The 12,500-nt window shown below is 55.1% G+C and overlaps 1 protein-coding gene across 1 annotated transcript in view; it reads left to right on the forward strand.

Moving 5' to 3' along the window:
- The first annotated feature begins 11,892 nt into the window (after window positions 1-11,892).
- LOC144738753 (UDP-glucose 6-dehydrogenase-like) overlaps window positions 11,893-12,500 on the forward strand; it is a 13,873-nt gene continuing 13,265 nt past the window's right edge. The window contains exon 1 of the mRNA XM_078621743.1: window positions 11,893-12,055. Coding sequence (XP_078477869.1) covers window positions 11,969-12,055 — 87 coding nt within the window. The 5' untranslated portion in view covers window positions 11,893-11,968. The remainder of the gene's footprint in view (window positions 12,056-12,500) is intronic.

The following is a 12,500-nucleotide window of genomic DNA, read 5'->3' on the forward strand; positions in this document are numbered from 1 at the left end:
GGCTGAGCGGGTACATTCATCGTTGCATGTGGTGACATGAGGGCGTGGAGATGACTAGGTCGACTCAGCCTGAAATGAGTATTTGGTGCGGTGTAGTAAACATCGCCACTGGGGAGACAAAGGCGGCCGGGCGTGGTGCTGGCCACCCACCCCCTCGTGTGCCACAGTGCCGGCCTTCATAGGTGCTCGCTAACAGCACTTGCCCCTACAGTCTGTTAATGCTACACGGGGGATCTTTGTCTGTACCTTGTGGGGAGCGGTGGCGCAGTGGTTAGCGCACTGCGCGCTGCAAAACACGGTGACCCGAGTATCGATTCCCGCTCAATAACAGCGAATATTTGAACCGGTTCTGGGCCTCCTCTAGGTCGACTCGGCCTCAAAACTCATTAGCACTCGGTGTGGGAAGACAAAGGCGGCCGGGCGTGCTGGTGTGTTGGCCACCCACTCGCATCGCGGTCCCTTGCTTGCGAATGGCACTTGCCCCCAGAGGCTATACGGGGGATCTTTGTCTTTGCGTGTTAGGCACACACACACACGTACACGCGCGCGCGCGCATGCACACGCACGCACACACACACGCGCACGCACACACGCATACACACACGCGCACGCACACACGCATACACACACGCATACACACACGCACACACGCGCACACGCGCACGCACACACGCACACACACACGCACACACGCACGCGCACGCACACACGCACGCAGGGCCGGCCCGAGGCATAAGCGAACTAAGCGGCTGCTTGGGGCCCCCTGGCCACCAGGGGGCCCCCGAATCGTTTTTTTTTTTTACAATTAAATAACTTAAACAAGTGATATAAATGAATTAATGAATGAATGAATAAATGATGGTGGGAGGGGGGCCCCCAAATCAAATTCTGCTTAGGGCCCCCAAGAGGCTCGGGCCGGCACTGCACGCACGCGCACACACACGCACACACGCGCACGCACACACGCACGCACGCACACACACACACGAACACACGCACGCACACACACACACGAACACACGCACGCACACGCATACACACACGCACACACGCACGCACGCGCACGCACACACGCGCACGCACACGCACACACGCGCACGCACACGCACACACGCGCACACGCACCGCACACACACGAACACACGCACACACACACTCGCGCACACACGCGCACACACACGCACACGCACACACGCACGCAGACACACACGCACGCACACACACACGAACACACGAACACACACACGCGCACACACACGCGCACACGCGCACGCACACGCGCACACACACACGAACACACACACACACATGCACACACACACGCGCACACACGCGCACACGCACATACACGCACACACACACGCACACACACACACACGCACGCAGACAAACACGCACGCACGCACACACACACGAACACACGCACACACACACGCGCACACACGCGCATGCACACGCGCACACGCACACACACGCACACCACGCACGCACACACGCGCACACACGCACACACACGCACGCACACGCGCACACGCACGCACACACACACGCACACACACACACGCGCACGCACACACACGAACACACGCACGCACACACGCACACACACGAACACACACACGCACACACACGCACACACACACGCGCGCACACACACGCGCACACACACGCGCACACACACACGCACACATGCACACACACACGCACACACGAACACACACACGCACACAGACGCACACACACGAACACACACACACGCGCGCACACGCACCACAGGGCAAATAAGAACCACGTGGTGTGTCCGCTCAGTGGGGTCGTTACGTCACCTTGTGCCAGAGGCCGGAAAGAGCCAATTTAGTGAGCGATGGAGGGGAATGTGTAAACCACGCGTGTGTGTCACTGTGTGTGTGTCACTATGTGCGTGTGTGTCTGTGTGTGTCACTGTGTGTGTGTCTGTGTGTGTGTCGCTGTGTGTGTGTCGCTGTGTGTGTGTCTGTGTCGCTGTGTGTGTGTCTGTGTGTGTGTCTGTGTGTGTGTCACTGTGTGTGTATCTGTGTGTGTGTGTCTGTGTGTGTGTCACTGTCTGTGTGTGTCACTGTCTGTGTGTGTCTGTGTGTGTCACTGTGTGTGTGTGTCTGTGTCACTGTGTGTGTCACTGTGTGTGTGTGTCACTGTGTGTGTGTGTCACTGTGTGTCTGTGTGTCACTGTGTGTGTGTCACTGTGTGTCACTGTGTGTGTCACTGTGTGTGTGTCTGTGTCACTGTGTGTGTGTCACTGTGTGTGTGTGTCACTGTGTGTCTGTGTGCCACTGTGTGTGTGTCACTGCGTGTGTGTCTGTGTGCGTCACTGTGTGTGTGACACTGTGTGTGTGTGTCACTGTGTGTGTGTGCGTGTGTGTCACTATGTGTGTGTGTCTGTGTGTATGGCTGTGGTCTATGTGTGTGTCACTGTGTGTGTGTCACTGGGTATTTTGTACCATCGGACACTCCACCCCCACAACTCCCAATCGGTGATGGGGCAGTAGTGGAGAGAGTGGAGAGAGTGGAGAGTTTCCCAAACCTGGGCAGTGTGCTTAAGACCGGCTCCAGTTTAACAGCAGAGGTCTCACTCCGAATCAGTCGAGCGGCAATATCTTTTCATCGGTTGCGTAACGCTGTGTGGAAGCTACCTGGTCTGTCGCTCCGCACGAAGCTTCAGGTCTTCTCGGCCACAGTGATTCCCTTCCTTCTCTACGCTTGCGAAACGTGGACCCTCCTAATGGAGCATCTTCGCCGGTTAGAAACATTTAGGCTGGCCTGCCTACGATCAATCCTGGGTTTAACCAGGCTGGATTGTGTGAGGAGCTCACAAATCCTTGAAAGATCTGGCAAAGTCCCATCGGTGAGCTCCTCCGGTAGGCAAGGCTGCGTTGGCTGGGTCATGTAGCCCGCATGCCCAGCCACCGCATGCCTAAACAGCATTTGATCGAGGGGGCTAAACGAGCGCGGCACGGGCTAGAGAAGAGATGGAGCGATGTGGTACAGGAGGACGTGGAGCTGAGTGGACTTGCCGATGACCGGTACCAGCGGTGTCAAGATCGGCCTCTGTGGAGGAGGCTCGTGAAGGACGCTACTGGGCAGTTGGAGACAGTCGCCCTCCAGCAACAACGGAGGGCGGAGGAGCGACGCTCACAACAACGAGCGGAGTGCCGGGTGGATAAAGCACAGCAAATTGGCACAGTAGGGGGCACAGGTGGTGCATCAGCCAGTCATCACGGTCATCTCAGTCAGTCGACCCGTGGCACCTGCTGGGTCTGCCCCGTGACCTCCTGCCAGCGGGCGTTCGACACTTCACGTGGCCTCAAGGTGCACATGGCCTGGCACAAGCGTCGTGGTGACGTCACCGCCACGTAGTGGCGAATGGCGGTTGTTGTTGTAGGGGAGCGGTGGTGCAGCGGTTAGCGCGCTGCGCTATGAACCCGGCGACCCGGGTTCGATTCCCGCTCACGGCCAACACCAGTGACGATTATCTGAATCGGTCCCGGGCCTCCCCTAGGTCGACTCAGCCTCAAATGAGTACCTGGTGCGGTGTGTAAACATCGCCACTGGGGAGACAAAGGCGGTCGGGCGTGGTGCTGGCCACCCACCCCCTCATGTACCGTTCCGGCCTTCATAGGTGCTCGCTAACAGCACTTGCCCCTACAGTCTGTTAAGGCTACACGGGGGATCTTTATATTTGATCTTTGTCTGTGTGTGTCTCTGTGTGTGTGTGTGTCTGTGTGTGTGTGTCTGTGTGTGTCTCTGTGTGTGTGTGTCTGTGTGCGTCTGTGTGTGTCTGTGTGCGTCTGTGTGTGTCTGTGTGTGTGTGTCTGTGTGTGTGTGTCTGTGTGTGTGTGTCTGTCTGTGTGTGTGTCTCTGTGTGTGTGTGTCTGTGTGTCTCTGTGTGTGTCTCCGTGTCTGTGTGTCTCTGTGTGTGTCTCCGTGTCTGTGTGTCTCTGTGTGTGTCTCTGTGTCTGTGTGTGTCTGTGTGTCTCTGTGTCTGTGTGTGTGTCTCTGTGTCTGTGTGTGTGTCTCTGTGTCTGTGTGTGTGTCTCTGTGTGTGTGTCTGCGTGGGGTACCCGGTCGGGCGTGGTGCTGGCCACCCACCTCGTAGCTGCTCGCTAAACACCACTTGCCCCAACAGTCTGTTAAGGCTATACCGGAGGGGGGGGGGGTGGGAAAAATGCTGTGCCTTTGTCTTTGTGACGTCTGCGCGCGCGGGGTCTAACATGCTTGAAGCATGCGTGACGCGCGTGTGTTCACATGCGTGACGCGGTTCATGGGTTTGGCCCCGTGACGTCACAGTGGCAGTCCGCCACGTGACCAGGGCGTGTCTACGGAGCGGGGCCCTTCAAAGGGACCCCCCCCCTGCCATAAACATTTAAATAAACCGGTAAAAACCGGTTTTGGCCGCAATAGACGTCAACAAGCTTAATTGGCACTTTTGCGGTAACATCTCGTCCGGTTTATTTGTGAGTTTGCGTGTCTCTCTCTCATCATCATCATCACGGTGGCTAGGAGATGTTAGCTACCTCGCCTGGTCTACAGGAGGTCGTGGGTTCAATCCTGACCCTGACGATGCCTGCTGCTGTATATTTGGAGTCTGCGTGTCTCTCTCTCTCTCCCTGTGGTGAGATGTTAACTACCTCGCCTGGTATGCAGGAGCTCGTGGGTTCGATCCCGACTTTGACGATGCCTGCTGCTGTATATTTGGAGTCTGCGTGTCTCTCTCTCTCTCCCTGTGGTGAGATGTTAACTACCTCGCCTGGTCTACAGGAGGTCGTGGGTTCAATCCTGACCCTGACGATGCCTGCTGCTGTATATTTGGAGTCTGCGTGTCTCTCTCTCTCTCCCTGTGGTGAGATGTTAACTACCTCGCCTGGTCTACAGGAGGTCGTGGGTTCGATCCCGACTTTGACGATGCCTGCTGCTGTATATTTGGAGTCTGCGTGTCTCTCTCTCTCTCCCTGTGGTGAGATGTTAACTACCTCGCCTGGTCTACAGGAGGTCGTGGGTTCGATCCCGACCCTGACGATGCCTGCTGCTGTATATTTGGAGTTTGCGTGTCTCTCTCTCTCCCCGTGGTCGCGTGGATTTTTTTTCTCCGGTCCCCCACCCCACCCGCTCCACATTAAGAATCAACATCACGCGTCTCGAGGACTTTGCTGATAATAATTACCACGTGATGATGGTGGTGATGATGATGGTGATGGTGATGTTGGTGATGATGGCGATGATGGTGATGATGGTGATGATGATGATGACGATGATGACGACGATGATGACGACGATGATGACGACGATGATGACGACGATGATGACAATGATGACGACAATCGATCGCGAAGCGTTATTGATCTTGGCACGTGACGCAACGAGTGTGCTTACTCAAGGCGAAGGATCAGGACCTACCCACCCACCCAGCCACACCTCATGATAGCCGTGACAAGCTGTTGGGGCAAAGTTTCTGTGAGCGAGAACACAGGAATGCCGGCGCTGTGACACACGATCAGTGGAGGGTGGCCGATGAACACGCCCGACCGCCTTTGTCTCCCCAGTAGCGATGTTTTGCACATTCTGCACCAGCTACTCATTTGAGGCTGAGTCGAACTAGGGGAGGCCCAGGACCGGTTCAGATAATCGTCACTGGTGGTGTTGGGTCGTGAGCGGGAATCGAACCCGGGTCGCCGGGTTTGTAGCGCAGCGTAGCGCTAACCGCTGCACCACCGCTCCCCACACACACACACACAGTGACACACACAGTGACATAGTGACACACACAGTGACATAGTGACACACAGTGACACACACACAGTGACATCAAGCAACCGACTCAGTACATTTGGCCAGCTAACATCATCATCATCATCACACCCACCACACACCAGCCTAGCTAACCCCCCCCACCCCCCCCCTTCTCCCACCCACCCACCCACCCTTCTCACCCCACCCACCCCCCCTTCTCCCCCCCACTTCTTCTCCCCCCCCACCCACCCCCCCTTCTCCCCCCACCCCCCCCTTTCTCCCCCCCACCCACCCCCCCCTTCTCCCCCCACCACCCACCCCCCCTTCTCCCCCCCACCCACCCCCCCCTTCTCCCCCCCACCACCCACCCCCCCTTCTCCCCCCCACCCACCCTTCTCCAAACCCCCACCCACATTTATTCCCCCCCACCCACCCTTCTCCCCCCACCCACCCCCCTCCCCCCCACTTCTTCTCCCCCCCCCACCCCCCCTTCTCCCCCCACCCTTCTCCCCCCCCCCTTCTCCCCCCACCACCCACCCCCCCTTCTCCCCCCACCCACCCCCCCCTTCTCCCCCCCACCCACATTTATTCCCCCCCACCCACCCTTCTCCCCCCACCCACCCCCCCCTTCTCCCCCCCACCCACCCTCTCCCCCACCCCCCTCTAGCCCCCCCGTCTTTGCGAGGCGTCAACTTCTGGGTATAAAGGGACCCTTCAATGCGATCCGCGGGCCACATCATCACTTGAGTGGAGCTGCTTGGCAAGGCGAGGCGAGTTGAAGACTCGGGGCTGCCACACCAGTGACGTGACTTCGTGAGTGACTTCGTGAGTCCGTGAGCCAGCGAGTAAATCGGTGAGTTAGTGAGTGGGTGAGTCAGTGAGTGGGTGAGTCAGTGAGTGGGTGAGTCAGTGAGTGGGTGAGTGAATGGGTGAGTGAGTGGGTGAGTTAGTGAGTGGGTGAGTGAGTTAGTGGGTGAGTGAGTTAGTGGGTGAGTGAGTTAGTGAGTGAGTGGGTGAGTGAGTTAGTGGGTGAGTGGGTGAGTGAGTTAGTGGGTGAGTTAGTGAGTGGATGAGTGAGTGGGTGAGTGAGTTAGTGGGTGAGTGAGTGAGTGGGTGAGTGAGTGAGTTAGTGAGTGAGTGGGTGAGTGAGTGAATTCGTGGGTGAGTGAGTGGGTGAGTTAGTGAGTGGGTGAGTCAGTGAGTGGGTGAGCTAGTGGGTGAGTTAGTGAGTGGGTGAGTTAGTGAGCGAGTTAGTAAATCAGCGCGCTAGTGAGTGAGTGGGTGGGTGAGTGAGTTAGTGAGTGGGTGAGTCAGTAAGTCAGTGAGCGAGTTAGTAAATTGGTGAGTTAGTGGGTGAGTCAGTGAGTGGGTGAGTGAGTGGGTGAGTTAGTGAGTGAGTGGGTGAGTGAGTGAGTGAGTTAGTTAGTGAGCGAGTTGGTGAATGAGTGAGTCAATGAGTGAGTGGGTGGTTGAGTGAATCAGTGAGTGAGCGAGTGAGTGAGTCAGTGAGCGAGCGAGTTCGTAAGCGAGTGAGTCAGTGAGCGAGTTAGTGAGCGAGTTAGTTAGTGAGCGAGTCAGTGAGTGAGTTAGTGAGTGAGTCAGTGTGCGAGTGAGTCAGTGAGCGAGTTAGTGAGCGAGTCAGTGAGTCGGTAAGTGAATTTGCGAGTCAGTGAGCTCGTGTCAGTGAGCTCGTGTTGAGAGCCAAGGAAGTTGGTCTGCCGTAGACCAAAGCGAGGAGTGTTTTTATTTTGTGTTCGGCTGCTACCTCGCGAACAGAACCATGCAGCTTCCTCCTCCTGAGTCTGGTGAAGGCTATACGGGGGACCTTTGTCTTTGCGTGAGAATGTGTATGCCTGCACGGTATGTGTGTGTGTAAGACTGTGTGTGTGTCACTGTGTGTGTGTGTGAGACTGTGTGAGTGTGTCACTGTGTGTGTGTGTGTGACTGTGTGAGTGTGTCACTGTGTGTGTGAGACTGTGTGTGTGTCACTGTGTGTGTACCTGTGTGAGTGTGTCACTCTGTGTGTGTGAGACTGTGTGAGTGTGTAACTGTGTGTGAGACTGTGTGTGTGTCACTCTGTGTATGTGTGACTGTGTGTGTAAGACTGTGTGTGTGTCACTGTGTGTGTGTGTGAGACTGTGTGAGTGTGTCACTGTGTGTGTTCCTGTGTGAGTGTGTCACTCTGTGTGTGAGACTGTGTGAGTGTGTAACTGTGTGTGTGTGTCACTCTGTGTATGTGTGACTGTGTGTGTGTAAGACTGTGTGTGTCACTGTGTGTGTGTGTGAGACTGTGTGTGTGTGAGACTGTGTGAGTGTGTAAGACTGTGTCACTGTGTGTGAGACTGTGTGAGTGTGTCACTGTGTGTGTGTGTGTGAGACTGTGTGTGTGTGAGACTGTGTGAGTGTGTCACTGTGTGTGTGTGAGACTGTGTGTAACACTGTGTGAGACTGTGCGTGTGTGAGTGTGTATCTGCGTGTGTGTAACTCTGTGTGTGTGTAAGTTTACATGTGTGAGTGTGTCACTCTGTGTGTGTGTGAGATTGTGTAACAATGTGTGAGACTGTGCGTGTGTGAGTGTGTATCTGCGTGTGTGTAACTCTGTGTGTGCGAGAGACTGTGTGTGTGTGAGACTGTGTCTGTGTGACTGTGTGTGTGTGAGACTGTGTGAGACTGTGTATGTAACACTGTGTAAGACTGTGTGTGTGTAACTGTGTGTAAGACTGTGTGTGTGTGTAACTGTCTGTGTAACTGTCTGTGTGACTGTGTGTGTGTGTAAGACTGTGTGTGTGTGAGACTGTGTGTGTGTAAGACTGTGTGTGTGTGAGACTGTGTGTGTGTGACTGTGTGTGTGTGTAAGACTGTGTGTGTGTGAGACTGTGTGTGTGTAAGACTGTGTGTGTGTGAGACTGTGTGTGTGTGACTGTGTGTGTGTGTAAGACTGTGTGTGTGTGAGACTGTGTGTGTGTGACTGTGTGTGTGTGAGACTGTGTGAGACTGTGTGTGTGTGAGACTGTGTGTGTGACTGTGTGTGTGTGTGAGACTGTGTGAGACTGTGTGTATGTAACACTGTGTAAGACTGTGTGTGACTGTGTGTGTAACTGTGTGTAAGACTGTGTGTGTGTGTAACTGTCTGTGTGACTGTGTGTGTGTGTAACTGTGTGTGTGTAAGACTGTGTGTCTGTGTGACTGTGTGTAACTGTGTGTGTGTAAGACTGTGTGTCTGTGTGACTGTGTGTGTGACTGTGTGTGTGTAACTGTGTGTGTGTAAGACTGTGTGTCTGTGTGACTGTGTGTGTAACTGTGTGTGTGTAACTGTGTGTGTGTAAGACTGTGTGTCTGTGTGACTGTGTGTGTAACTGTGTGTGTGTAACTGTGTGTGTGTAAGACTGTAATAGCTGCTCATTCAGAAGAGGAGTTGGAGACGCTGCTGCTGAGACTGGAACGTGCCACTAAGAGGTGGGGCCTTACCATCAGCCCCACCAAAACTAAGCACCTGCCTGGGTATTTTGTACCATCGGACACTCCACCCCCACAACTCCCAATTGGTGATGGGGCAGTTGTGGAGAGAGTGGAGAGTTTCCCATACCTGGGCAGTGTGCTTATGACCGGCTCCGGTTTATCAGCAGAGGTCTCACTCCGAATCAGTCGAGCGGCAATATCTTTTCATCGGTTGCGTAACGCTGTGTGGAAGCTACCTGGTCTGTCGCTCCGCACGAAGCTTCAGGTCTTCTCGGCCACGGTCATTCCCTCCCTTCTCTACGCTTGCGAAACGTGGACCCCCCTAGTGGAGCATCTTCGCCGGTTGGAAACATTTAGGCTGGCCTGCCTACGATCCATCCTGGGTTTAACCAGGCTGGATTGTGTGAGGAGCTCACAAGTCCTTGAAAGATCTGGGCAAAGTCCCATCAGTGAGCTCCTCCGGCAGGCAAGGCTGCGTTGGCTGGGTCATGTAGCCCGCATGCCCAGCCACCGCATGCCTAAACAGCTTTTGTTCGGCCGGATCGAGGGGGCTAAACGGGCGCAGCACGGGCTAGAGAAGAGATGGAGTGATGTGGTACAGGAGGACGTGGAGCTGAGTGGACTTGCCGATGACTGGTACCAGCGGTGTCAAGATCGGCCTCTGTGGAGGAGGCTCGTGAAGGACGCTACTGGGCAGTTGGAGGCAGTCGCCCTCCAGCAACAACGGAGGGCGGAGGAGCGACGCTCACAACAACGAGCGGAGCGCCGGGTGGCTAAAGCACAGCAAGTTGGCACAGTAGGGGGCACAGGTGGTGCATCAGCCAGTCATCTCGGTCATCTCGGTCAGTCGACCCGTGGCACCTGCTGGGTCTGCCCCGTGACCTCCTGCCAGCGGGCGTTCGACACTTCACGTGGCCTCAAGGTGCACATGGCCTGGCACAAGCGTCGTGGTGACGTCACCGCCACTTAGTGGCGAATGGCGGTTGTTGTTGTTGTAAGACTGTGTGTCTGTGTGACTGTGTGTGTGACTGTGTGTGTGTAACTGTGTGTGTGTAAGACTGTGTGTCTGTGTGACTGTGTGTGTGACTGTGTGTGTGTAACTGTGTGTGTGTAAGACTGTGTGTCTGTGTGACTGTGTGTGTGACTGTGTGTGTGTAACTGTGTGTGTGTAAGACTGTGTGTGTGTGTGACTGTGTGTGTAACTGTGTGTGTGTAACTGTGCGTGTGTGTGTGGGGAGCGGTAGTGTAGTGGTCAACCCGAGTTCGATTCCCGCTCACGGCCAACACCACCAGTGACGATTATCTGAACCGGTCCTGGGCCTCCCCTAGGTCGACTCAGCCTCAAATGAGTACCTGGTGCGGTTGTGTAGTAAACATCGCCACTGGGGAGACAAAGGCGGCCAGGCGTGGTGCTGGCCACCCACCCCCTCGTGTGCCGTGCCGGCCTTCATAGGTGCTACTCGCTAACAGCACTTGCCCCAAATGTTTGTTCAAGGCTATACGGGGGATCTTTGTCAAATTTTATCGAGGTTTGTGAATGAACGTGTGTTTCTGTGTGTCTGTGTGTCGGTGTGTGTGTCTGTGTGTGTGTGGTGTGTGTCTGTGTGTGGTGTGTCTGTGTCTGGGTGTATGTTTGTGTCTGTGTGTGTGTCTATATGCGTGTGCGCGTGTCTGTGTGTGTATCTGTATGCGTGTCTGTGTGTGTGTGTCTATATGCGTATGTGTGTCTGTGTGCGTGTGTCCGTGTGCGTGTGTGCGTGTGTGTATGCGTGTCTGTGTGTCTGTATGCGTGTGTCTGTGTGTCTGTATGTGTGTCTGTATGCGTGTGTCCGTGTGTCTGTGTGCGTGTCAATATGCGTGTGTGTGTCTGTGTGTGTCTATATGCGTGTGGCTGTGTGTCTGTGTGTGTCTGTGTGTGTGTCTGTATGCGTGTGTCTGTGTGTGTCTATATGCGCGTGGCTGTGTGTGTCTGTGTGCGTGTCTGTGTGTGTCTATATACGTGTGTCTGTCTGTGTGCGTGTGTCTCTGTGTGTGTGGGGAGCGGTGGTGGAGCGGTTAGCGCTACGAACCCGGCCACCCGAGTTCGATTCCCGCCCACGACCAACACCGGTGACGATTATCTGAACCGGTCCTTGGTCGACTGGTGCCATGGTGTGTAAACATCGCCACTGGGGAGACAAAGGCGGCCGGGCGTGGTGTACCGGCCTTCATAGGTGCCGCTCGCTAACAGCACTTGCCCCAGCAGTCTGCTCAGGCTACACGGGGGATCTTTGTCTTTGTGAGTGAGATGCTACTGGCTAGCAGCACTTGCCCCAAACATCCTGTTGAGCCTACACGGGCGGGCACCTTTGTCTTTGTGAGGTGCTGCTCGCTAAGAGCACTTGCCCCAGCAGTCTGTTGAGGCTACACGGGGGATCTTTGTCTTTGTGAGTGAGATGCTACTGGCTAGCAGCACTTGCCCCAAACATCCTGTTGAGCCTACACGAGCGGGAACCTTTGTCTTTGTGAGCTGCTGCTCGCTAAGAGCACTTGCCCCAACATCCTGTTCAGCCTACACGGGCACCTTTGTCTGTGTTGCCCCACAGAGTGTTGAGGGTCAACCCCACCCCACCCCACCCACGCCACCTCACGAAATGGAGCAGCAGCAGCAGCAGCAGCAGCAGCGCAGCAGCAACAGCAAGTGAAGAAGATTTGCTGCATTGGAGCGGGCTACGTGGGGGGTCCCACTTGCAGTGTCATCGCACACATGTGCCCCCACGTGACCGTCACGGTCGTGGACCTCAACGCGTCACGCATCGACGCCTGGAACTCCGACAGCCTCCCCATCTACGAGGTGCGCGCCCGAAACGTCGATATAACCCCCAGCACCACCGCAACCACAAAATAATACAACTGTCATGGATTAACAACAAACTCCGCGGTCAACAACCGTAGACTCAAAATTCTAAACTCTTCACCCTAACCTCTAACCTTAAACCCTAACCTCTGACCCTAACCTATAACCTTAAACCCTAACCTCTGACCCTAACCTATAACCTTAAACCCTAACCTCTAACCCTAACCTTAAACCCTACCTCTCACCTGAAACCCTAACCTCTGACCCTAACCTCTAACTCTAACCTTAAACCATAACCTCTGACCCTAACCTTTAACCTCTAACCTTTAACCCTAACCTATAACCTTAAACCGTAACCTCTAACCTTAAGCCCTAATCTCTAACCTTAAACCCCTAACCCCAACCCTAACCTCTAACCCCAACCTCTAACCTTAAACCCCAA

This window comes from Lampetra planeri, unplaced genomic scaffold (assembly GCF_965212315.1).
Source record: "Lampetra planeri unplaced genomic scaffold, kcLamPlan1.2.h2 scaffold_115, whole genome shotgun sequence".
NCBI lineage: Eukaryota > Metazoa > Chordata > Hyperoartia > Petromyzontiformes > Petromyzontidae > Lampetra > Lampetra planeri.